This window comes from Podarcis filfolensis, assembly GCF_964270895.1.
Source record: "Podarcis filfolensis genome assembly, chromosome: W".
In the NCBI taxonomy this organism is placed as follows: domain Eukaryota; kingdom Metazoa; phylum Chordata; class Lepidosauria; order Squamata; family Lacertidae; genus Podarcis; species Podarcis filfolensis.
This window is the reverse complement of record NC_139619.1, coordinates 32,459,219-32,483,937: the sequence shown is the minus strand read 5'-3', so window position 1 is coordinate 32,483,937 and position 24,719 is coordinate 32,459,219. Positions and strand designations below refer to the sequence as shown.

Sequence of the window (24,719 nt, the reverse complement as noted above, 5' to 3'; positions counted from 1 at the left end):
TCACGAAGAGTCGGACACGACTAAACAACTAAACAACAACAAATTTTGCTATTATTATTACTGGTTTTTTAAATTTTTCTGGTGTATTTTGCTATATATTCACAATAAATAAATAAATAAATAAATAAATAAATAGACCACAAACCTGTCATGAGTCAACAGTGTGATGCAGCAGCAGCAAAAAGAAAAAAAAAGGGGGGGGGAGGACAGGCGTACCTTGGTTGTCGAATGCCTTGGTACTCATCCGTTTTGGCTCCCGAACACTGCAAACCCGGAAGTGTGTGTTCCGGCTTTTGAATGTTCTTTGGAAGCCGAACGTCTGACGTGGCTTCTGCAGCTTCTGATTGAGTGCAGGATGCTCTTGCAGCCAATCAGAAGTCACGCCTTGGTTGTCGAACATTTTCAGAAGTTGAATGGACTCCTGGAACAGATTCCGTTCAACAACCAAGGTACGACTGTAATGCAATGCTATGTTGCGTCAACAGAAGTCTAGTGTCCCGATCATTGGAAGTCATAGTATTGCTCTATTCTGCCTTGGACAGATCCCACCTGGAGTCTTGTGTCCAGTTCTGGGTGCCACAATTTAAGAAGGATGTTGACAAGTTGAAATGTGTGCAGGAGAGGGTGACCAAGATCAACGGTCTCAAAACCAGTGCTATTTTTCCAGAAAAAGAGGTGCCGCAACTCACCCTGAACGCCTCTATTGTTCTCTTATAATGGCAATGGTGCCCACCTGAGAGGTGCAGGAACTAAGTTCTGGTGAGTTCCGGGGGGGGGGGAGCTCTGTTCACAATCAAGACTTATGATGAAAGCTTGAAGGATTTGGGGATGTTTAGCCTGGAGAAGAAAAGACTAAGAGGTGATGGGATAGCCGTCTTCAAATATATGAAGGATTCTCACTTGGCAAATGAAGCCATCTGCTTTTCTGCTGCTCTGATGGGTGGGACCCGAACCAATGGATTCAACTTTTTAAAAAATGGGATTCCAACAAAACACTAGGAAGAACTTTCTAACAGTAAGAACTGTCCAGCAGTGGAATAGACTACCTGGGAAGGTGGTGGTGGGCTCTCCTTCTTTGAAGGTTTTTAAGCAGAGGTTGGCCATCTGTCCTGGATGCTTTAGCTGAGATTCCTGCTTTGCAGGGGGTTGGAGGTCCCTTCCAACTCTACAATTCTATGATTCTATGAAGATAATTACAGCTGAGTCCAAGAGCAGCCATGGCCCTCCTTTGCAGACCATCCCGCTACAGACTCTCCAATGAGCTTTCAAAGTATTTATCAGACACAGGAGAGCCCCAGGGAAGAAGGCTTCCATCAGGAAACTAGCCACAGATCTTGGAAGCAAACGAAGTTCCAAAACTGGTCATTGTACATTCATGATGGTATCAGTAGAGATGTAAAAATTCCAGAAATTTTGATGCCGTGAGAAAAAAATGTTCCCCTCCCTCCCCTGTTTTTTTCCAGAAAAAATAGAAATTTTGGGAAAATTGAAAAAATGTTCAGTGTAGAGTAGTTTTACAAATTGCATGAAATGCAATGTATGTAAAAGTATTATGCTTGCAATGAAACAGGTAACCACCCCGCTTTCCCTCAAAAGCAACAAAAAAAAAGCAAGAAACCATCAACATAAAAAATAATCAGATTTGCCCCTTAGCACCAACAGCAAATGAAGTTAAGGTCCACCTCAATATTTAAGCCCCATAGAAGGTCTATCCTTTGAGTAGTGCTTAAAAAAGAAAAGAAACAGAAGACACAACATATGCATGCAGTTTCTTCTATCTCATTTCCTGAACTACTGCTATCATTTCCATTTCTTCTTCCTCTTTGTCATTTTTCTCATGGACTTCTAAAAAACAGCTTTCAATTTTTTTGCATGCCAGGCCCAGAAGTGTTGCACTAAGGCTCAAACTCTGTTTGAAAGGAAAAGGAGTGTGTGTGGGTTTTTTAATTGAATTTGTTATTATATATTATAAACTGCATGATAGTAAGACAGCTTCTAAACAGTTAACACAAATATACAACAGAACATTAAAATGATTGATAAAACACAGTTAAAAGCAGGTATTTAAGAGTATTCAAAAGATGATTAAAGTCAGCAGTGGTTAAAAGGAAGTAAATCGCATGCAGCTTCTATGTGTTCAGATGGGCTGTTTACAACAGCCCTAACAAAAATGTTTTGAGCAGTTGCTGGAAAGAGTACAGTGAGAGCACCTGCCTCCTGGTGTCAGTGGGGGGGAATTGAAAAATTGGGGGGGGGACGGGACCAGGCTTTTTTCTGTTTTTTCCCAAAGCCGTTTTTTTCAAGAAAAATTGAAAAAAAATGTGTGGAATATTGAAACTATATCAAACTATTTTAAAAAAAAAATTCCGGGGGAAAAGAGTTTTGGGGAAAAACAGAAAAAAAAACCTGGGGGTTTTTTCGATTTTTCCGGGGGGTTTTCCAGGCCTTCCCATCTCTAGGTATCAGGGTGGTTATAGGTTATCCCACTTTCAGGACAGTTTGCCCCTGCAAAAGTTTCAGGGAGCACAACTGGTGCAGGCCCCATAACTTCCTGCTGAAATCCTATAACATTTCATACCAGAAATGTGAGGGCTATTGTGTGGAGCGGTGGGCTGGGGCGTCTTTTCATTCAGCATCTGTTGCACAAGAGTTGCTCCTTCAGATAGTAATAGCACAATAACACTGCAGAACAACTAATAAAGCAGAATGATATTTGGACAGTCTGGTGCAACTCCACCACAAACGCGCTCTTATTGTGTCAGTGAAATGCTGCAAAATAGAACCCACACACCAGTCTGGAGGGAGAGCCCAGACACTGCAATTGTCCAATCTATCGGCAGGAGGCGGGGAGTGGGGTGGAGGGGGTCTTAGCTTCTACCACCAAGGCACTTTCCTGCCCTCTCCAATTATTTCAGAGTCACTTTTGCAAAACATTTTCCATCTCCCACAGTTTGAACACAACACCACTCCCCGCCCCCGTGTCGACTCATCAATTCACAGCACTGATCACTTGCACAGTACTAATATCTTCAAATGTTTTATCTTTTTTTTTTTATTACAGTGGACACTCGGGTTGCAAACGTGATCTGTGCGGGAAGCACGTTCGCAACCCGCAGCATCCACAACCCGCAGCGCCGTGTCTGCGCACGCACGGGTCACAATTCGGCACTTCTGCGCATGCGCAAAGCGCAATTTAGTGCTTCTGCGCAAGCACAAGTGCTGAAACCCAGAAATAACCTGTTCCGGTACTTCCAGGTTCGGCGCGGTGCACAACCTGAAGCATCTGCAACCCAAGGTATGACTGTATCATTATCATTAGCATTAGCATTTATATCCCAGCTTCCCCCCCCCAAGGAGCTCAAAGTGGTGTACATGGTTTTCTCCCCTTCCTCATTCAATTCCCACGACAACCCTGTGAGGTGGGTTAGGCTGAGAGAGGCAGCGAATGGACCAAGGTCACACCCAGTGAGCTTCATGGCAGCCAGGTGGGGATTTTAACCCTGGTCTCTCCCAGGTCTTAGTCTGACACTCTTAATGACTACACCACACTGGTTCTTTCTTGTAGCCAGCCTCAGATTTCTCCATCCACACCCTCAAGCCTCCCATCACCGGGAGAAATCCATCTCTATATAATTTATTAAATTATAGGTTGTCACTGGAAGAGGACAGAAGAGCCCAAACCCAGGAAAAACCCCAGGAGCAATCTATCCCACCTCCCTGCCCAGAGGTGAGGGTCTACTTTGAAATCACAAGCGGGAGAAGCTTGTGAACTTGGGATTCGGCTGGCACCTTCTGCGCCTCCCCTACTCGCGGGGAAACCCTGTTTTGGGGATCCGGAGCGATGTGGGGTGAGTGGCGCGGTGCTTCGAATTGACTGCTTCTTTCACGGAGTGAAGCCGCATTGCTGTTGCCGGAGAGCGCTGACTTTTTCCTGTGGACAATTGGATTTTAAACAACTACCCGTGAGTAGAACGGAAAATTGGATGTTTAAATACCTTAATTTGGCATCGAAACGGGGAAGGTCTTAAACAGGAAGTCCGCCTTCCCCTTTTGTAAATAGATTGAAGCAAAGATGTTATAAGCTAAAGTCTTTGAAAGCTTTTGGCAAAGGATTAAATTTTCATCGGTTAAAACTACAAAACCCCCCTTGGAAGCAGGAGAAGAGGGGGGAAATTTTGGACTTAGCGAGCCTGCAGGAGAGAGTGAAAAACCAAATTACCACTGCTCCAAACCTGGAAAAGGGCTGCCAGAAAGAGTGAAGTTTTGGGAGAGTCCATTGACTGCGAACAGAACATTTTTGACAGCTAGTTATATAAGAGAAAGATACTGTTTCCATTGTCCTCTTCTGCGTTTAAAAAGGAGGAAAAGTAACTGGAAATTGAAACTATTTTTATGGCTTGAATTGTGTTCGAAAGGATTGATACAAGTGGAGACTGTTTTCCTCTAGAGGGAGTCTTTGAAACTGTCACAGGAGTGCAACTGGGGAATCACCAGCTGCAAGATAAGTAATTGTGAGAACCAGAGATTGACCTTGGACCATTCAAAATGTTGACAGGAGAAGCCATTGTGACGGTATTATGTAAGATAAGCTATTCGCTGGAACAGCTTCATAAGAAGACGGATGACATGTCTTTTAAAATTGACAACTTGGATCAAAAAGTGACTAATTGGAGTCAAAAAGTGAGCACCAACACAGAAACAATTCAGGACTTGGTACAAGAATCTACTTTGGCAGGACAGATTGTGGAGGAGAAAGAGAAAGCTGTGGTTGTTGAGCCTAAAGGAATACAAGCGGGATCCTCAGCCTTACAGAAGCAAATTGAGGATTACAAATTGAGGCCTTCTATGATTGAATCTAGAAAAAGCCAGATTTTGAGGATTGGATCCCGGCTTGGACGGAAGAAGGAAAGTTGGAAAGATCCCTCTATGCAGGGATTAACTGACTTTTGGGACATGGACTTGGGTCTGGAGGAGATTGGAGTTCTGGGGGCCTTTGGATTTGGAGGAATTTTGAAACATGTCATGAAACATCTTATAGACCTCAGCTTCAACTATGGAAATTTGGCTGACCTGTCCGGAAGGAATAAAAGCATTGTTAGGTTGGAGTCTTCCCGAGATCTGCTCTTTGGCATTAAAGAATATGAAGAAGACCTGCAGAAGGGACCTGGAAAAGAGTTAAGAGCCTCGGACATAAGATCTCCAGGTTGATGGACTATATGGAATTGACGGAAAGGACTGGCAGAATCCGAAACCAGGGAGAGGAGATGGTGGAAGAAGATTGGAAAATTTAAAGTTTATATATAGAAATACTGTAAAATTAATGAATGATAGAAAAATGGTGGAAAGGAATTTTATGGGCTTAGCAGAAATGTTATAAGGAGTTAAGCATATATAAGTATTTTAGTTTTAATGATAAAAAATATGTTAAGATATTTATAATATGACAGAAAATAGAGAAAGATGGAAAGGATTTGCTGAAACAATTAATAGAAGTGGAATACAAAAAGGGAGGTGAGAGGAAGTCGAGGAAACAAGGGAATGAAAGATAGAGTATGGAAAAGGTGTGATGTATGCTTTTAAATGGTTATTGTTTTGTTTTGTTTAGGGTTAAGGTGGGTTAGGGTTTAGTTTAGTTTAGTTTAATGTGTTTAGGTTGTGTTTTGTATTGCTTATATATTGTATTGTATTGTTTCTTTTCTATTTTTTGCTTTTTTTCTCGTCTTTTTTCTTTTTCTTTTCCTTTTCTGTAATCTTTAAAAGTAATAAATATTATTTAAAAAAAAACACACACAGAGGTGAGGGTCTAAGGCACGCCCCCTATCGGTGACCCCGGGGGAGTTCCTAGTTGATGTGCATCAGCAGGACTCCCCCTACTGGTGGTTAACCCTTCCTGGACTTCAAGCGGATGGGCTGAAGCCGGATATAGTCGGTTAGGACCAATGCCTAAGCCAATACCGTTCATCACCTGTAACCAATAAAGTTGTGGTCTTATTTAGCCCATTAACCTTAATAATTGTGTCATGTGTCTTTATTTCCACTGGGGGGGGGGCATGAACTCGCCATGCAAGCAGGACATTTGCGGGGGGGGGGGGTGTTAGCAGTTCTCTCCCACTGTTGAGCCCCAGGCAACTAGTATTCACTCTGGAGGTGCCATCATGACTAGTAGCCACTGTTCACCTTACACCCCACGCATTTGCCTAACCCTCCTTTTACTGTTATATCACATTTATATTCTACCTTGGCCTCCCCTCTATTTTATCCTCAAAACTACCGGTATGCTGTGAGGTACACACTGGTGTTAAGTTCGTCATCATTTCAGGACAGACTGCTAAGAGAATTTTGCTCCCAATCTACTGTTAACTTTTTCCTAGTCTGACACTCTAACCATTGAGCTCTGCACGTGCTCAAAGCAGGCCTCGCTTCAGCCAGCTCCAGCCACAGTTCAACCTTCCTCCTCACCACCCACCCCCACCCCCGGGACCAAACAAAGCAACCGCTGGAAACATGTCCAAGTCGGGGAGATGTAGGTCGTGGAAAGCCATTTCCTCTCAGGGTTCATCCCCCCACCCCACGAAAAGCAACAACCCCCCCCTCACCTCCAGCTCTTTGAAGAAGATGCAGCTGCGTGCCCACTCCACGATGGCGAAGAGGGTCTGATCTGCCATCTTACACATGAGGCCAAAGGCGCTGAGCTTGTTGTGGAGGCCCTTGCTCTGCTCCTCCTGCAGGCAGGACAGGATGCAGGCCTTGACTTGCGCCTCGTCGGGCTCCTGCTCCAGCAACTTCAGGATCACGTCGGGCATGTCGGCCCCAGTGGCTGGGGAGCCGCCACTGGGGTAGACCTCTGGGTAGGGGTACGGCGGGGCTGCCTCATTTGGATGCATCACGTATGGGTTCGGGAACTCGGACTTGATGGCCCAGCTGGCGAAGGGCGGGTAGTGGTAACCCGAAAGCGGCCCGTGACCCGAGGACACCGGCATGGCCAGCGCGGGCGTCCCGTAGGAGCTGCACTCATAGTCGATGGGCGTCATGGCGGTGGAGCTGCTTATGCCACCGCCACCGCCACCGCTGCCACTGCTGGAGCTGCTGCTGCTGGGCGGGGGTAGCCCCTTTGCCACCTCAGGCTGGTGGTGTTGGCTCAGGCCGTGGAGCGAGGCCGACAGCCCGCCGAACTCCTCCGCCGCCTGCACCGGGGACACGATGGGCGGCTGGGCCGCCGCCTCCAGTTTGAAGCTGTTGGCGTGGATCAGCGCCTTCTTCTGCTGTTTCATGGCTCGGTCCTGCTTGTACATGGGCCTGAACCTGTTCCAGCCACCCCGCATGCGGTTGGCACGCACGGCTGGAGGGAGGAGGGGGGGAGGAGAAGAAGGGGCAAAGGGAGAGAAAGCGGGGAAAAGGCGTCAGACAAAATCCGGCCAGGAAGGCCCAGTGTTATGTATTGAAGTTCTTACCCTGGCCAACAGGGGTATTGTGTATATAGTTTTCACTCAGGTCCACGTAAGTTAATTTAGGCGGGAAACCCTGGGCTGCTGTTGTTACAATGCTGACAGCTGGCTGCCTATAAAAGCAGGCCGGCTAAGCTGTTTGCTGTTCAGTTCAGTTCCAGCTTACTTATAAAGAACTACTTGGAGAAATCTCTGTGTTGCCTGCTATGTCCACCCACTATTTAATACTGGCAACGGGGATGGGATCAGATGGACATCAGAGCACAGCCACATTTGGACACTCACTGAGCAAAATCACTGAACAGAACCCAATTCAGAGCTGACCATACTGGCTAGAGCACTGTGTTCCATCCATCGCCCACCACGTCGGCATCGGAACCATGGCTTCACTCGTGCCTCTACTGCCATTTGCCCCAGCCTCTGAATCATGGGACTCCTATCTTGCTCGGTTCGGCTGCTGCCTCCAAGCAAACGAGCTGACGGAAGGGTCAGAGGAGCGTAAGTGGGGCCTATTCCTCAGCCTCTGCGAGCCCGAGGTGTTCGGAATTGTCTACACTGACTGGCAGCATCTCCTCATGAGTCTTCTCCCAGCCCTGCTTCCTGGAGATGTCCCTGGGGACTAAGCCTGGGACCTTCTGAACTATAGCCCTTCTCCGCCCCTCACGGCGACCCCTGGTGGATAAAGCCACGTGAAGGCCAGTCGCAAGGCATCAAAGGGTATGGGCACTCTGCATGCACTCAAAGGCACTGCAATGGTATTGCTAGAGAGTGTTGAGATGGGATTCAATCGGGAAGGGAGAACCCTGTACCTCTGCCACCTTAAGCTCCTTGGAGAACGAGGTGGGATATAAATGCAAACAAAGAAATATTTTGGACTACAACTCCCATCAACCACCATCAGCTGGGGCTGATGGGAATTGTAGCTCAGAAACCTCCAGGATGAGGCCCAAGGTTTCATCACACCTGCTCCGCCAAGGCACAGAACAGAAGAATCTGGCGGACACTGGTGGGGGTTCTAGCTAAGGGCCCATCTAACCCACCGGTATTGTCTGCTGTGCTGGCAGCAGCTCTCCGGCCAAGGGTCCTTTTAAATGGGGGGGGGGGTGCCAGGGATTGAACCTGGAGCCTTTGGCATGCAAAGTGAGGGCACTTCACCACCGAGCAGATCTCTCCCCCCCCCCATGGCGCCTGCTATCAGAGGGGTTCCAGCCAGCCAGGTTCTGCACAACGGGCGTGCCCAATGGACTCCAGTGAGTCGGGACCGTGGCCGAGACACTCGGTACTGCTCAGGATAGGAGGCTATTTCCTTGCAACGGTAGAAAAAGCTGAGCACCTGCCGGAATAAATGTCCGGACTGCTGGGATTTAAACAAAAAACAAATCTTAATATTTTTTTATTCCTTTCCCCTGGGATCTTTGGAAAGGGAAGTGTCTGCTAGGGTTAGAACTTTTTTACAACCTCATGTTCCTGTAGCTTAGTTAGATGAACTTTTGCCTAAAAACAAAGGAATGAACTGTCATTTCCAAACCTTTTGAAAAAAGGTCACCCTGAAATCAATACATCAATTTTTGTATATGTAACTGTATAATGTATTATGCATAGCATGTATACAGGAAAAATAGAGCTTGCAAATTTTCTAATACATGTACAATATTTTATACATGGTTCATCACTTCTATTGCTGAGAATAAATTGAGGATCTTGTGCGACATTGTAATGATTATGATTATGATTATATTTATACCCTGCCCATCCAGCTGGGTTTCTCCAACCACAATTGTATATTGCCACAGAAAGAAATATTAAAAATTAAGAAGTTTAGTTGTTTGCCCAAAAATCTTTCCCTATAGACCAATATTTGGATTCTTCTTGAACATTCGCCACAGTTTTAGGAAGTTCCAGGCAGCTGTAAAAGTTATAAACAGTTCCATGAAGTTTTTAAAAGTGCTGATAGTTATGAGTAGTAACTTTACATATACAGTGTTTCCAACTTTTCATTTCAGGGCAACCTTTTTCCATAACTGAGAATTAGTCCCTTTTTCAGTGTTTTTAAGCAAAAGTGCATCCCATTATGATACAGGAAATTGGTATACCCCTAGTGCCCAAACAAACACACAGACACGCCTTCTTGGCACTGCCTGCTTTCATCCACATGCCTTGGGATATGTGTAGAAGGTGCTTCTGAGCATGTACAAAGTATCTCCCGCAGACGTACACGAAAACCCTATCTCCACTGGCTTATCACACAGCTCACCCATAAGCATGTCTGAGTCTGTATGTGCAACTGGAGATGGTGAAGGGACAATCACCCTTAACAAAATTTGAAAATTACAATGGGTAGAGCAGGGAAAGGATTAGATTTTAATTATACTCTATATTGCTTAATGTAGGTTATCAATGGATCTATGGAACCCCTCAAAAAGATATGGGAACTATATATTTGCACACAAATATGGGGATATTTTTTGGGAAGGACGGGAATAAAATTTGGGAATCACAGTTCTTAAAATCTGCTTCCAGATTTCTTTGGGAAAACTCCTTGAAATTATTTCACAGATGGTATTGCACTCCTTTGCAAATGTCAAAAGTATTTCCTTCTTTATCACCTACTAGTTGGAGGGACTGCAATAAACTTCGTACATATTATCATTTACTGTAATTTGGTGCAAGATTTTTGGAATTTATTCTTGACATGAATTATAAATATTGCTAAAGAAACTATTGTTCGTTGCCCAAAATTAATGTTACTGAATATTTTTGATGATACAAATGTAAATATATTGTCAAAAGAATCGGTCTTATATATGACCTTGGCAGCATGAATAAGACAGTTTGAGCATATAATGCCAGGTGTGGCTCAACTGGCTGCCACTTAGTTTTCAGGCCCAATTCAGTGCTGGTTTTGACCTATAAAGCCTTAAATGGCTCAGGAGCACCACTCCTCAAGGACCGCTTCTATCCATAAGCTCTGAGGCCCTTTTTCATGTGGCCCCTCCACGAGAGATCCAGAGGGCAGCAAGATGAGAAGCGGCCTTTCCTGTGGTGGCTCCCCACTTGTGGGATACTCTCCCCATGGGGGGCTAGCCTGGTGCCATCTCTACATATCTTTAAGTGCCAGGCAAAAACATTCCTCTTCAGCCAGACCTTTGGCTAATTTTATTATGTTTTTAGATATGCTGTAAGCCACCCAAAGTGGCTGGGGAAACCAAACCAGATGGGTGGGGTATAATTATCATCATCATCATCTGTGGCCTTTTAAACTGTGGGGGGACATTGTTTTTTAATTGTTACTAAGGGATGTATTTTTGTGATTTTATATTGTACACTGCCCTGTGATCCTCGGATGAAGGGCAGTCTAGAAATGTAATTAATTAATTAATTAATAATAATAATAATAATTTCAACTCAGAGGAACACAGCCCAAAATCTTACACTGGACACTTTGTACCACACACTCTGGAATACAGCTTTAATGGAGAGAAGCACACATATCTGAGATTTTGAAGACGAGTAGAACCTCCGGACACTTTATATGATTTGGCATTCCTTTATGACATAGGCAACAGAACCATCATTTTCAAGACAACCCTCATCGCAAGCCTGGCAACTATGGAACTAGCCTTAATGATCTGATAAAATTGGTAGTCTTTACTTGGGCTTTGTTGGGAGGAAGCCAAAGGGTCGTCTAGCCCAACCCCCGCAGTGCAGGAATCACAACTACGGAACCCCTGACAGGTGGCTCTCCAACCTCTGCTTCAAAGCCTCCGAGGAAGGAGAGACCATCACCTCCCGCGGGAGACCCTTCCACTGTCAAACAGCTTTGGCTGTCAGAAATTTCTTCCTGATGCTGAGTCTGAATGAATCTCCTTTCTTGTCGCTTGAAACCATGGGTTCGGGTCCTACCCTCCGGAGCAGGAGAAAACAAGCATGGTCCATTTTCCATGCGACAACCCTTTATGTATTTGAAGATGGCTCTCATATGATCTCTCTGTGTGTCTATTTTTATCTTATTTTTATTATTTGAAACCCCAACTGGTTCCCGGAGACACATGTCCTTCCAGACCTAGACTACTATGCTGTGGAGCAGCCTCCTGCGGGACCAGCGCCCAGCCTCGCCTCCTCCTTTCCACCCCATGGAGGAATTTGCTTTCACTTTATGTCGTTCAAAGCCACCGCCCCATCCTGCTCTCCAGGCTGCCACGCCGCTGCAAGCTACAGGCAGCCCTCAGCTCTCCAAGGCAGGAAGGTCCCCACGAACAAGACAGCAACCCGCAGCGGCAGCGGCAGCGGAAACAGAGCTGGAAAGTCGGGTTTTAAACTGGGAGTACCAGCAAATATGTAGTGTGCATTAAATCGGTACTGCGGCTTTTTAATTGCTAGACTCTAAATGGGAAATATACCAATCTTCAGCTCACTCAGTGGAAACAGAGCTGGAAAGTCGGGTTTTAAAAGCAATATAAAAATAAATGCGGGTTTTTTTCAGGACTTCTCCAGCAAAGCGCACCGAGCATCAGGAATTGGGCCTGGGCAATGAGACGTGGGGAGGGAGTCCTGTCAGATTTAATTATCGCCCTATTGCTAGCCCTTTCTCAAAGAGTCAGCATTATGACGCGGGTGGGGCGGCGGGCACGAAACGCTCTTTGGACATAAGAGCGTCAGAAGAGGCTGCACAGGCATTTTGCCTCAAGAACATAAGAGGAGCCCAAGCGGGGGGGGGGGGGCATCCAGCCCCGCATCCTGTTCTCACAGTGGCCACCCAGATACCCCCATGGGAAACATGCAAACAGGATCTGAGCACGTCTGAAAGCATTGCTGCCATTGATAGCCTTATCATCCTGCATGAATTCGTCCAATCCTCTTTTAAAGCCTTCCAGGTTGGTTACCATCACTGGCTCCTGAGGAACCACAAGAATACTGTCATCATTATCCGACTTTCCCAATGATAACGGCCTTAGGGGGCCTCCACTCAAATGGAACACTGAATTAATAGTAATAAGGATATTGTGGCTTGCAACTAAGCTTGACAGCATACACAGAAAAAGCACTCAGCTCCTTTACATTTTACATGGTCTCACTTCCAAGAGTCCTTGCAGGGTAAGGTCCCTGCCCTTCTTCTAGAGACCCACACGGGACACATGGAAACCCAGCAGAAGGAGAAGGGGGGGATTACTAGGGGACGGGGTGGGTAGAGGGGAAAGAGGCTAAAGATATAAAGGAAGCAGATCTAGAACATCTCAAAAAGTCTCTTTTAAACCACCTGGCACTGTTGTTTGGGTGGACGCTGTGTGTGGAGGCGCGCTCTTTTCAAAAACGCACGTCCTGGCCAGGGAAGGTTTTGCATTCTAGGCAAGAAATGCATGTATACCTATATGTTTTGCTTCCCCGCCCCCTCAGAGGTAGAAAAGCAACGGGGGTTAAGAGGGGGAACGAGGAAGAAAATGGCTGGTAGGAGTCAAGTCACCAGTCCTTCCACCCACTCCCGCCCACGTCAAGTCTCACGTCCCCACATCTTGTTTGGGCTGAAGCAGAAGCCCTCCTGGCCGCGGTTAACTCAGAGGCAGCAGCATCCAGGACATAGGCTGGATATCAGGATCCCTCCCCCACCCCACTTGGCAGAAGGCACTTTCCCGTCAGCACCTACCTTCTGTGTTGCAAAGACTCACCCCCTCCCACCCGCCCAAGACTATGCCAACTGGAGTCACCTTCGAGTTTCATGCCCACCACAAGGCACTTCTGGAACCGGCAATAGGGACACCTCTTGCGTTGTGTCTTGTCGATCTTGCAATTCTGGCTCTCCGTACACGTGTAGTGCTTGTTATTCTGCACTGTTCTCTTGAAGAAGCCCTGAGGAGAAGAAGAAGAAGAAGAAGAAGAAGAAGAAGAAGAAGAAGAGAAGAAGAAGAAGAAGAAGAAGAAGAAGAGGAGGAGGAGGAGGAGGAGTTTGGATTTGATATCCCGCTTTATCACAATCTCCTTTTCCCATCCTCCCCCACAACAAACACTCTGTGAGGTGAGTGGGGCTGAGAGACTTCAGAGAAGTGTGACTAGTCCAAGGTCACCCAGCAGCTGCATGTGGAGGAGCGGGGAAGCGAACCGGGTTCACCAGATTATGAGTCCACCGTTCTTAACATCTTAACACCACATCTTAATAAAATGTGCGGGGAAAGTGTGAGAAGTTCAAGGAGTTTGGAAGTGCGAAGAATTCCCCAGAAACGGGGATCACAGGTGGGTCCCACACTCCTTGCCTTGAAGACCCCACCCTGCCCAAAGCAGCTGTCACTTGGGAAGAGAATTCAAAAATGCTCTCTGAGTATGCCCAGTGGAACTGTTTACGGGATCACCTCTCCTGATATGCCCCGCAGAGGTCCCTAAGGTCCATGAATAATCATAGTTTAGAGGTCCTGGGTGTGGGATGTGAAACACAAGAGCAGTCAAGTACAACATTCCTAGAGTGAACATGTTTACACATGGGGAGGGATGTTTGTCCAGCCAGCAGGTAGACTTCCTGTTTCCTTCTGGGCTGGGACAGACTTCCTCTGCATATGACTAGAGGTGGGTGTGGCCTCACCTGTGCAGGTAATGACAAAAGCACAGGGCAGGGCAGCCATCTCTCTCTCTTTCACCACATGCATCGAAGACACAACATCTACTAAGCCAAAGATGCCCTCTTGGCTTCCCAAGAGAGGACAAAGGGACTGTCTTCTTAAGAGATAGATTCCAAGTGTATGTTACTTCATTAAGCTAAGTCTGCCTTCTGGGATCTGAATGTGAACAGAATGTGAGTAAACTCTTTTGATACTTTTGTAAAAGACTGTGTCGTCTCTTCTATTTTATGAGGGAATAAGGCGAAATTACCAGAACAGTTATTATAGAGGCTTTAGTGAGCCTGAGCAAACGCTGCCGTTGCAAACTTAAAATAAAGGGGAATGTGTTACTCTGCTGAAATTGGGGAACTTGTTAAACACAAGTTGGATAAGGATATAATCAGACAATATATCCTCTCCTGCATCCCTGAACATTCCCACACTGGGCCCTAAGGAAGTCAGATTATCCTCCACCAGGGCCAGGGCCTTCTCAGTGATGGCTCCGACCTGGTGGAATGTTCTGTCCCATGAGACCAGGGCCCTGCAGGATTTAATTCCTTCCGCAGGGCCTGTAAAACAGAGCTATTCCACCTGGCTCTCAATTTGAACTTAGCTTAATCTTTTATTCCCCTTCCTTCCCTCCCCCTCCTCTTTTTATGAAGATTACCTGCTCTGGGATCCCACAGCTCATTCTCCCCTGGTCTCCTCACTGGCCCAAATAGGACTAACTCAGCCAGCTAGCCCTGGTGATCATCTAATGTTTGTTGGATGGATTTCCCCCCCAATTGATTTTTGAATTCTGAATTTATTGTTATTCACGTTTTATACTGTATTTTAAGCTGTTTTTTGTTGCCTCAATTAAGTGCTTTAAATTTGTTGTTAGCCGCCCTGAGCCCGGTTTTCTGAACTGGGAAGGGTGGGGTATAAATAATTTATTATTATTATTATTATAACTCTCGCTTTAGTACAGTAAATATGCCAGACCTTCCAGAGCAGAGCCTATGATTCTGAGGAACTCACGGTGAACCCGACACAGATGAAGCTCGGGTGCAGGAGGGAGAAGACTGTACCACCTGAGGCCCTTCTTCGTTTGCCCCCTCCACTGGAGACCTGGAGAGCTGCAGTAGGAGAACGGGCCTTTTCAGTGGTGGCTCCCCGCTTGCTGAACGCTCTCCCCAGGGAGGCTCGGCTGTCGCCTCCAATACATATCTGCGGCGCCTGGCGAAAATGTTTTACTTCAGCCAGGCATTCAGCCAATTAACATTCTGTGTCCTTTTAAATGTGTTTAGATAGCTAGCTCTGCTCCTTGTCTCAAAACCCAGTTCCCTCTGGCGCTCTTTGGGACACAAGGGGGGCAACTGGGAAAGCAGCAGGGTGGAATCGGGAGACCTGAATATGTGTGAGAGTGTATCCCACTACACATGTACCAAAGCATTATGATCATCAACTCTGCTCTGGGAAGGGTGACTGTAACCATTTTTGCATCCTTTATCACGGGTATCTGAAGGACTGTTCAAGGAACAGCAACACTGCAAAGGGGAGACCAACCTGGCCCCATCCGTGGGCCAGTCAGGAAGCAACTGCTCCAACACTTGCTTTCCTCTGCCTTCCTCCTTGTTTATTTCTTTTGTGCCATGTCTCTCTGGTGGTGAGTCTGTGGGCATAGACTGTTTTTGTCTTTACAGCTGATAGATACTTTGGGGCCCTTTGTAAGATGATAGTGATACTATTAGTAATCATAAATCCATTTAATTTCCCTCTGATTTCACAGTTAACGTTCTCTCTGTCTTTCAATCATTTTATTTGTGTGCTGCCTTTCCAAAGTTAAAACCATATTCAAGGCAGCTTACAACATGTAAAAAAACCCACACAATTACAAACATTCCAAAGTAGTCATAAATAATAAACAACAACAACAACAATCTCTAAACAATACCACAACCCAAGAGTCATGTCCCCATATGCATCTGATGAAGAAGCTTATACCATGTTAATTTTTTTGGTCTTAGCAGTTCAGGAAAATGGAAATCTGCTTCATACCTAGGCAGAACTTTGGTTCACCTGACTCAACACTGCCTGTATGGACTGGCAGCAGAGCTCACGGGCAGGGGTCATTCCCAGCGCTACTTAGAAAAGCTGGAGATCGAACATGTGGCTTTTAAAATAAAATAATAGTTTCCACGTTTGGATGTTTGCTTATTATAAAGTACCTGTTGTAAATTATCACAGTTTGGAACTACATGCAGAAGACCACACATCACACCAGGAGTGAAATCATATCATATCATATCATATCATATCGTATCATATCATATCATATCCACATGAGGCAGCTCGGAAATGGAAGAGGGAGACGTTTGAGCAAAGCAGGGATGGAGCAACGGTGAGAGGAGGAAGGAAATGTGGCACAACTGGGGAGAGTTTCAGGGCTGAGCAGGGACAATAACCGGAGCACCCTGGACCCAAGCACTTGATAGCAAAGGGTACAACTCCCATCACCCCTAACCAGTCCGGTGGCCATGCTGACTGGGGCAGAGGAGAATTGGGAAGCCAGGGACCCCTTTGGGGACCACAGCTCCAATATAATTAGCATCTAATCAAGCTGTCCCATTCTGGCCCCCACCATCGCCACCTCCCTGACTCCTATCAAGGAGGGGCGACAAGCACCCAAAACTCTGAGGTCCAGCTCCGAGGGCCTTCTGGCAGTTCCCTCACTGCGAGAAGCGAAGCTACAGGAAACCAGGCAGAGGGCCTTCTCGGTAGTGGCACCTGCCCTGTGGAACACCCCCCCATCAGGAGATCAGTAATTATATAACATTTAGGAAACATCTGAAGGCAACCCTGTATAGGGAAGCTCTGTAAGGTGTAATGTTTTACTGTGTTTTACTACTTTTTATATATATACTGAAAGCCACCCACAGAGTGGCTGGGGCAACCCAATTAAATGGGCGGGGTAAAAATATTTTTTTCTTATTATTATTCCAATTCCATCACATCACATCACCATCACCACCTCCACATAAGGAGAAGAACCACATTATATTGTGATTATTTTAAATAAAGCACATTTCCGCAAGTCATTTTGTCTTGTGAACTTCTGCACGCCGCCGATGACGTCACAACCTCAGGCAATTAAATAAAAAGATCTTCGACTCAGAACGGGGGGGGGGGGGGCGGCTCAGCTCCAGGGATGAATCCCTAGAAGAGGTGGCCTCACCCTGGGGAAAGGGAGCCTCAAGAGCGCGCCTCTTCTCAGAATGCAAGATGGGCACGGTTCTTCAGTTGGCTCCACTGCCCAGACCCCCTCGCTTCAGCCCCGGCACCTGTCTGCAGATACCCCATGCCCTGTCATATTCTGCCTCCTGGAATCTAACCTTCAGCCAGGATGTTAAGCTGCAAGAACCACGGGGGGGGGGGGGGGGAGCAGTGCCGGCTTACCACACATTGTTAATTCTGAATTTCAGATTGTTGTAAGCCGCCCTGGGACCTACTGGTGAAGAGTGAGCAATACATTTAATAATTCTAATTATAATTCTGAAGTGTAAGTGAAGGAATACACTTTTTCCAGCGAGAGACTGAGACAGGGTGGCAGATCTTTCTTAAGACTAGAGTTTCTCACAGGACCTAACTGGCAACCCACCCACCCCCGCAAGGCGCTTAGGGCATTATCAGACCCCAGGGAAAGCGCATCTCCCTTTCGCTGGTGGTGAGGGTGGGGGCGGCCGGGCCTTCAAGCTGGAGCTGCCGATCCCCCCCCCCCACACACACACATGATGGGGGGCACCTCCGGAAGTTTGAAGAGACTCCATGGACCTTGCCCTTCCTTTGTGGGAGCCTCACGACAAATGTGACAGACATACCCCGAGACACATCCTGGTAAACTGAGGCTTCCGTCTTTGGGCCTCTCCCTCCCCCACCTTCCTTGATCCTACCATTAAGGTGGGAATCTCAAAAGCACCGTCTCAAAACAAGCAAGCAAGCAAGCAAAAACACCTTTAGAGACAGCAAGGGAGGACGGGGAAACTGGAAAGAAACTAAACCGAACTGAACGAAGAAAAACAGAATAATGTCTTCCCAAATAAATAAATCCACAAAGCAGAAAAATGACCAAGAACAGACATTTTTATTTTATTATTATTATTATTAATAATACCCCGCCCATCTGGCTGAGTTTCCCCAGCCACTCTGGGCAGCTCCCAATGGAGTGTTAAAAACAATACAGCATTAAATATTAAAAACTTCCCTAAACAGGGCTGCCTTCAGATGTCTTTTAAAAATAAGATAGCTGCTTATTTCCTTGACATCTGATGGGAGGGCGTTCCACAGGGCGGGCACCACTACCGAGAAGGCCCTCTGCCTGGTTCCCTGTAACCTCACTTTAAAGGGATGCCCTTGCTGGGTGTCATCATTTGGTGGGGGGGGGGTGGAGGGCAATATTCGCTTCATCCCCCCCCCCCATTTCTCCCTAACCCTTCTCGCACCCACCGCTTGCAAAGCGGCCCTTCCCAGCAGGGGCCCCCGCCGAGCACCGTCCTCTGGCGGCCTCCGGAGACCCTGTTTGGCGCAAACCCGTTCCTGGAGAGAAGGACGGAGCGGGCCAGCCGGGTCTGGTCCTGAGCACCACTAGGCCTTTTGCACAGAAGGGCCGAGTGCAGCGCTCCGGGGCTCCATTTGGTTCACCCCCTCGACTCCAGGGAAAGAGGCGCGCAGGGTCCTCGGGCGTCTTTCGCGCAGCCATATATTTTCCCGCGCCTAAAAATATACAAGGCACTTCCTTGGAAAATAATTGCCATCACATCCACACCCCGACGTGCACATGCTGCTCACCGGAAAGCGTCCCCAGATCCCCAACCGCCAAACGCTCCCCTAGGTTCAGTTTTTTAATAATATTAACTGCTAAGACTTGCGGTTCCCCAAAAGATGAATCTCCTTCATTGAATCACCTTTTGAGAACTCCAGACTGGGATGCATTTTCCCGGACACATTTCCTGATCGAGTCGCCCGCAAACCAGTCGATTTCGTTTATTCCGGAAGCATTTTATTCATTCTCAGATAAGATTTCCAAAGAATTCCTACCGCGCATTTTTCGAAAAGAGTTTAAGGACGAAAAGGCCGCGCAGGGGAAGCATTTGCCCCCCGGCCCCCACCCTCTCCCCGGAGCAGACTTAGGGAACGTATCGCTCCTGAATGGGAGTGACATCAAATCGGCGTTACATGCGATTTTGGGCGCCGGATCACGGACTCCTTAAAACTCGCGATCCGTAAAATCGGGGTTCGAAGAGAAGTGATAAACATTCGCAGTCCTCCTGTGGCCTCTAAAATATCACAAATGATCGAAAACAAAACCCCCAAAGGAACTGAGGCCGTATTGTGGGTTCTACAGGGCGAGCGTTGTGGGGCTGCGCTACAGAGATGGGCCCGAGAAAATTAAGATGAGTGACGGCTTCTACAGGTCGAAATATGTACCGGGATTTTCAACAGAATATGGGAAAGGTTCTGGGGTTAATGAAATACTGTTCTGAAGCGCTGGGTAATCCAGAGTTCGATGTGGATGGCTTGGTGCTTAAGAAAAATATATTTAACAATAATTTTGGAGCTATTTTAATCAATATAATGATTTGCATTTATGTTGCTAATATTAGTAGCATGGCTTAATTTTAATGATTATTTTTAATAATACTGAAGCAGTTATCACTATTTCATATAACCATGAAGCAGTGATAGCGATAATAATTCAAATTTTGTTTGAATCCTAACTATTTCCTTTTCAATCCTGTACTCACCGTTTTGCCCTGCAAATATTTGTAAACCCCATCCCTAGCCGAGAGATGAACCTCTTTTAAATACGCACGTCCAGCGTCATGTATTAAAATACGCCACCATAATTTTCTGCACTGACGGTTTTGCTCTGGGGTGTTTTAGGGCGCTGCAGTTAAGAAGCCCAGGGCGATAGCCAATTTTCAATGCGGCATTTATTATGATAATCCCATCCGGGGGTCATTATTCAGTCGGCGGGTGGAGCGGAGTTCATTGGGGAAGGAGGAGCCTGCATTTTTTTTAAAGAAGGGCATCCGACCCCACAAGCCCACGCTGCTGCCCTGAAACATTTTTGGGGGTCCAAATTTGGGGATCCCTGATCTCAAACCTCTTCCCTCTCTCCTTCCTAAGAAGAAGACCACTAAGCCCCTTTCTCGACTGCGGAAGGCAGTCCCGAGCGGGTCGCTGTCCCTCGACGGCCGGCCCTTACCTTGCAACTCTCGCAGGTGAGCAGTCCGTAATGGTAACCGGATACCTTGTCTTCGCAGACTGGGCAAAGCTCGTCCAGATCATCGTCGTAGGAGCAATCCATCATCTCCTCTGAAAGTAGGAGAGCCGGGCAGCGTCTGAGCCTTAATCGGCGGTGATGGTGGCGGTGGGTCCGGGACCTAAGGGCGGACTGGCAGCGGCACCGACCGACCGATGGGCAGGGGAGGGCAGCCGCCTTTATAACTGGGCGGGGAGGCTGCGCTAGCCCAGTCTCTTCCACCGCCTCTTGAGGTGGGGGGGATGGGGGGTGGGCGGGAGTAAGAAGCGCCCAGCCGAGGAAGGAGGGCGCTGGGGAGTGGAGAGTTAGGGCTCCATTATACCCATGGGGTGGGGCGTCGGGAGTCAGAACCCCCACCCACCCGATGGGGGCAGTGCTCCCCCCCACCGCGGCCTTTTGAGCAGATCTCCGCTTGCCCCACCTCCTGGCGCAGCCCGAAGACTAAACGTCCCATCCTCATCAGCCCAGCTGGAGACTGGCTTCCATGCACTTGAGGCCCCGACGGGGCGCACTGGCTACTCAGGAGCAACAGTGGAGGCGAAAGGGCTACATTGGCTCCCAGTACCTTTCCAAGCACAATTCAAAGTGATGGTGCTGACCCTTAAAGCCCTAAACGGCCTCCGTCCAGGATATCTGAAGGAGTGTCTCAACCCCCTGTTGAATCAAGCCTTGTCTCAGAGGAATTTGGCCACCCTCCAGGTGCCCGGCTTGAATCCTTGTGACCTCCTGTCTGCGACTCCCGGCAGGATCAAGGGAGGTCTCCAATCGGCGATTCTTCCCAACGTGAAAGAAGAACACACCATTCCTCCCCCTCCTCTCCCAGGGAGGGGAAAGAGACAGACAGAAATATATCTACATGTCTTTATTTCTGTCCTTCCAGTAGTGCAGAGAAAACATGTCTGTACCCTCTGATACCCAGCTGCAGAGAGAGAATAACTCCACCCATGTACTTCCAGTACAGGGTCATGTGACACTCTGAGCTAACATCCGGTGCTCAGAGCACATAATAGACTGTTCCTTGTTCCCACGGTACAGTCCCAAAACATCAACATCCTGTTTGGCTTTCCAGCCATCTGGAGCACTCAGCAGCATTGCTCCTTTTTCGTAACAACCTCCCCCAAAAGAATCAATGCATGTTGCGGCAAGCAAAGCGTGATCCAGAGAAGAAAACAAACAGTTGTTATACACATAACACTCCCCTGTTGTTTTAGTTCCACCCTTGGAACTACCCGCCACTGGTTTCCCCAGTGAACCTCTCTGGTTGTCTGGCTTCCAAGGAATGAGTGCATCTGCATTACCTTGGCTAGCAACTCTCTGTTGTGTCTTTGTCTCTGACTTAGACACAGCTCCAACCTGTCCTCGGTTGTTTACAACAGCAACACATGCAACAGCTAAGTTAGCATACTCTTCTGAGTACCTTTTGGGTGGTTCACCCTTTGTGACTCTCTCAGACCTGCGCAAGAGGTGCTGATCCTCTCTGCTCACTGGTTCTGTCTCAGGACTCTTAGGAGAACCAGTTCCAACAGTAAACAGTGGTTCCTCCTTCACCTGTGAAGGTCTATCCATTGTGTGAGATTTCCTCTCAATGACTGTGACAACAGAGCTCTCTGAGCTATCACTGTCACTCTCAGTACCACTGTACTCTGTGAAATCATCATCATCTGAATCGTCCTCTGTGGGAAATGTGTGTACAATCACTCTCTCCTGTTCAGGAGCACTCTCTAGAAATTTTGTGAGAATCACCTGACCAGATTCAGACAAAATTACTCTGTAGAGACCCTTTTCATACCCCACAAAAATGCCTCTGGCATTCTTTACTCCACCTGGAGCTTCTGTCCTCACATGAGACCCAAAAACCTTGAAATGGGCAACAGAAGGTTTTCTCTGGAACAGTTTCTCAAAAGGAGAACTTCCCAACTCTCTTGAAACCTTTCTCACCCACGCATAATTAAACGACATGAGTGACTCCGCCCAGAACTCATGTGGCAGATGTGAACTAAGCAATTGCGCATTCATTCCCTTTTGCAATTCTTTGTTCACTTTTACACAGACACCCCTGTTCCACGCTTCCGCTGAAACAGCAATCTTGTGTCTTATCCCATTCTTCTGCAGGAACCTCTGGAAATCCTGTAAAAGAAAAATCTGCTTCTCATCTGTCAAAAGACAATCAATGTTAGCATCATGCATGTCTTTAACCTTGTCACAAAACTCCTGAAACCTTTCCAAGGCTTCCTGTGGTTTCTTTAACACATAAACCCAGACAAAGTTAGAGAAATGATCCACACACGCAAGATAAAATCTTGCATTGCCTCTAGATGGTTCTAGAGGACCAATCACATCAGCATACACCCGCTGAAACGCTCTGTCGACCCTGGCCACCTTCTTGGCGCTTGTTTTGGTCACACCTGCAAGAGAAATCATGTTAGACTCAGAATTACATTCCATGTAATCACTTTGCTCAAAGTCCAACAAATACAGTCCACCTTTCTGTCTGGCAGAAAGATATAACTCTCCATCTTTGAAGATCTCGCAGCTCTTATCATCATAGGACAGTTTCAGTCCTTTCTTTGCAATCTGTGAAACACTCAGCAGATTGAACTTCAATTCAGGAACCAAATAAACATTGTTTATTGTCAAGTTCAGACTCTTAAGATAGACAGTCCCTTTTCCGGTCGCTTCCAGCTCCTGACCGTTGGCCTGTGTCACAGCGAAGCTTTGCTTCTTAAACGATGAAAAGAGTCCTCTGTGTGGGGACATATGAACCGTCGCTGCAGTGTCGATAATAAACGCGTTCCCAACATCTGGCGTGGTTCCTTTCGCCATCAAAGCCCTTGCAGGTTCCACCATAGGCTTGGTATGACCTTTGCCTGACGCCTCAGGCTTTGCTGAGCGGCCCTTCGCTCCTTTCGGCTGGCGTGGCTTCTTGCAGCTCCGCTGAAGATGCCCAGCCTGTCCGCAATTGTAACATCGGACAGCGTTCAAAGCTACAGCATCCTCTCCAGTAGCAACAACAGTGGGGGAATTAGAACTCCGTTCTTCCCTCCCCCTGTCCTTTACTTCCAGTGCAGCATGCCGGCTGTGTTCATCCTGAACCACGGCACTCAGGGGCACTCCCCCCTTCTTGGCATCCATGCTGAATCCTAATCTCAGCTCTTGACTCTCGAGCTAGTTAAAATCCCAAAAGCTCCTTTTTGAGCTGTCTTTCTGCCTCTCTCTCAGGCAGGCAATCTCCAAGCTGTCTCAAAGTCAAAACAACTTTCGCTTTCCCGGCTCTGACTGAGCCAGCCCCAGGTGTCAGTAGTTTTCCACTTTCCTGACTGTCGTTGCTTAGCAACTGTGCATACCTCTTCGTTATCTCACCACAAAAATCTGTGGTATGCAAGCCTTCACCCTCAGAGCTGTTTTGCCAAACGCAGCTCTTGTGAACCAGAGAATAAATCAATCTGCATTCACACTTTTAGCCCGATATTCAGCATACCTTTTTGGGGCTCCGTTGCTTTGAAAACACCCCCTCTTGGTGTCCTTCCGTCTGTTCAGCTTCTGGCTGCAATGCAGACGTTATCTTCTTTCCTTGGTGCAGAGGATGGCACACGATCCATCAACCTCTCACCTCTCATGCTGATTCCCATGGATCAGATAACCAGCAGCGTCTGCTACCATATGTTGAATCAAGCCTTGTCTCAGAGGAATTTGGCCACCCTCCAGGTGCCCGGCTTGAATCCTTGTGACCTCCTGTCTGCGACTCCCGGCAGGATCAAGGGAGGTCTCCAATCGGCGATTCTTCCCAACGTGAAAGAAGAACACACCATTCCTCCCCCTCCTCTCCCAGGGAGGGGAAAGAGACAGACAGAAATATATCTACATGTCTTTATTTCTGTCCTTCCAGTAGTGCAGAGAAAACATGTCTGTACCCTCTGATACCCAGCTGCAGAGAGAGAATAACTCCACCCATGTACTTCCAGTACAGGGTCATGTGACACTCTGAGCTAACATCCGGTGCTCAGAGCACATAATAGACTGTTCCTTGTTCCCACGGTACAGTCCCAAAACATCAACATCCTGTTTGGCTTTCCAGCCATCTGGAGCACTCAGCAGCATTGCTCCTTTTTCGTAACACCCCCATCGTTCTGCCTGGACACTGAGGTCCAGCGCCGAGGGCCTTCTGTTGGTTCCCTCCCTGGTTTCCCACCCACCCCCACCCCCCCACTCCAGATTGGAGCGACCGAAACTCTGTGCTCCTCAGGAAAACATGGGGCGGGGGCATGGGGGGGGGGTATTCAGCGGCCTTCTCCTCTTGGGGGGAAAAGTCTCCCTCCGGGTTTGTTTTCTCTCACCCTGGATGGTTGGGTGGGTGCACGCGTGTGTGACGTCGACCGGGCCTCCCCA

The 24,719-nt window shown here is 47.4% G+C and overlaps 1 protein-coding gene across 1 annotated transcript in view; it reads right to left on the bottom strand.

Annotated features, from left to right (window-relative positions):
- Positions 1–20,381, bottom strand: part of LOC310753896 (steroidogenic factor 1-like) — a gene marked incomplete at its 5' end in the record, with an annotated part of 49,478 nt that extends 29,097 nt beyond the window's left edge. The window contains 3 exons of the mRNA XM_083595242.1: positions 6,597–7,339; positions 13,148–13,289; positions 20,277–20,381. Coding sequence (XP_083451368.1) covers positions 6,597–7,339; positions 13,148–13,289; positions 20,277–20,381 — 990 coding nt within the window. The remainder of the gene's footprint in view (positions 1–6,596; positions 7,340–13,147; positions 13,290–20,276) is intronic.
- Between the last annotated feature and the right edge of the window lie 4,338 nt (positions 20,382–24,719).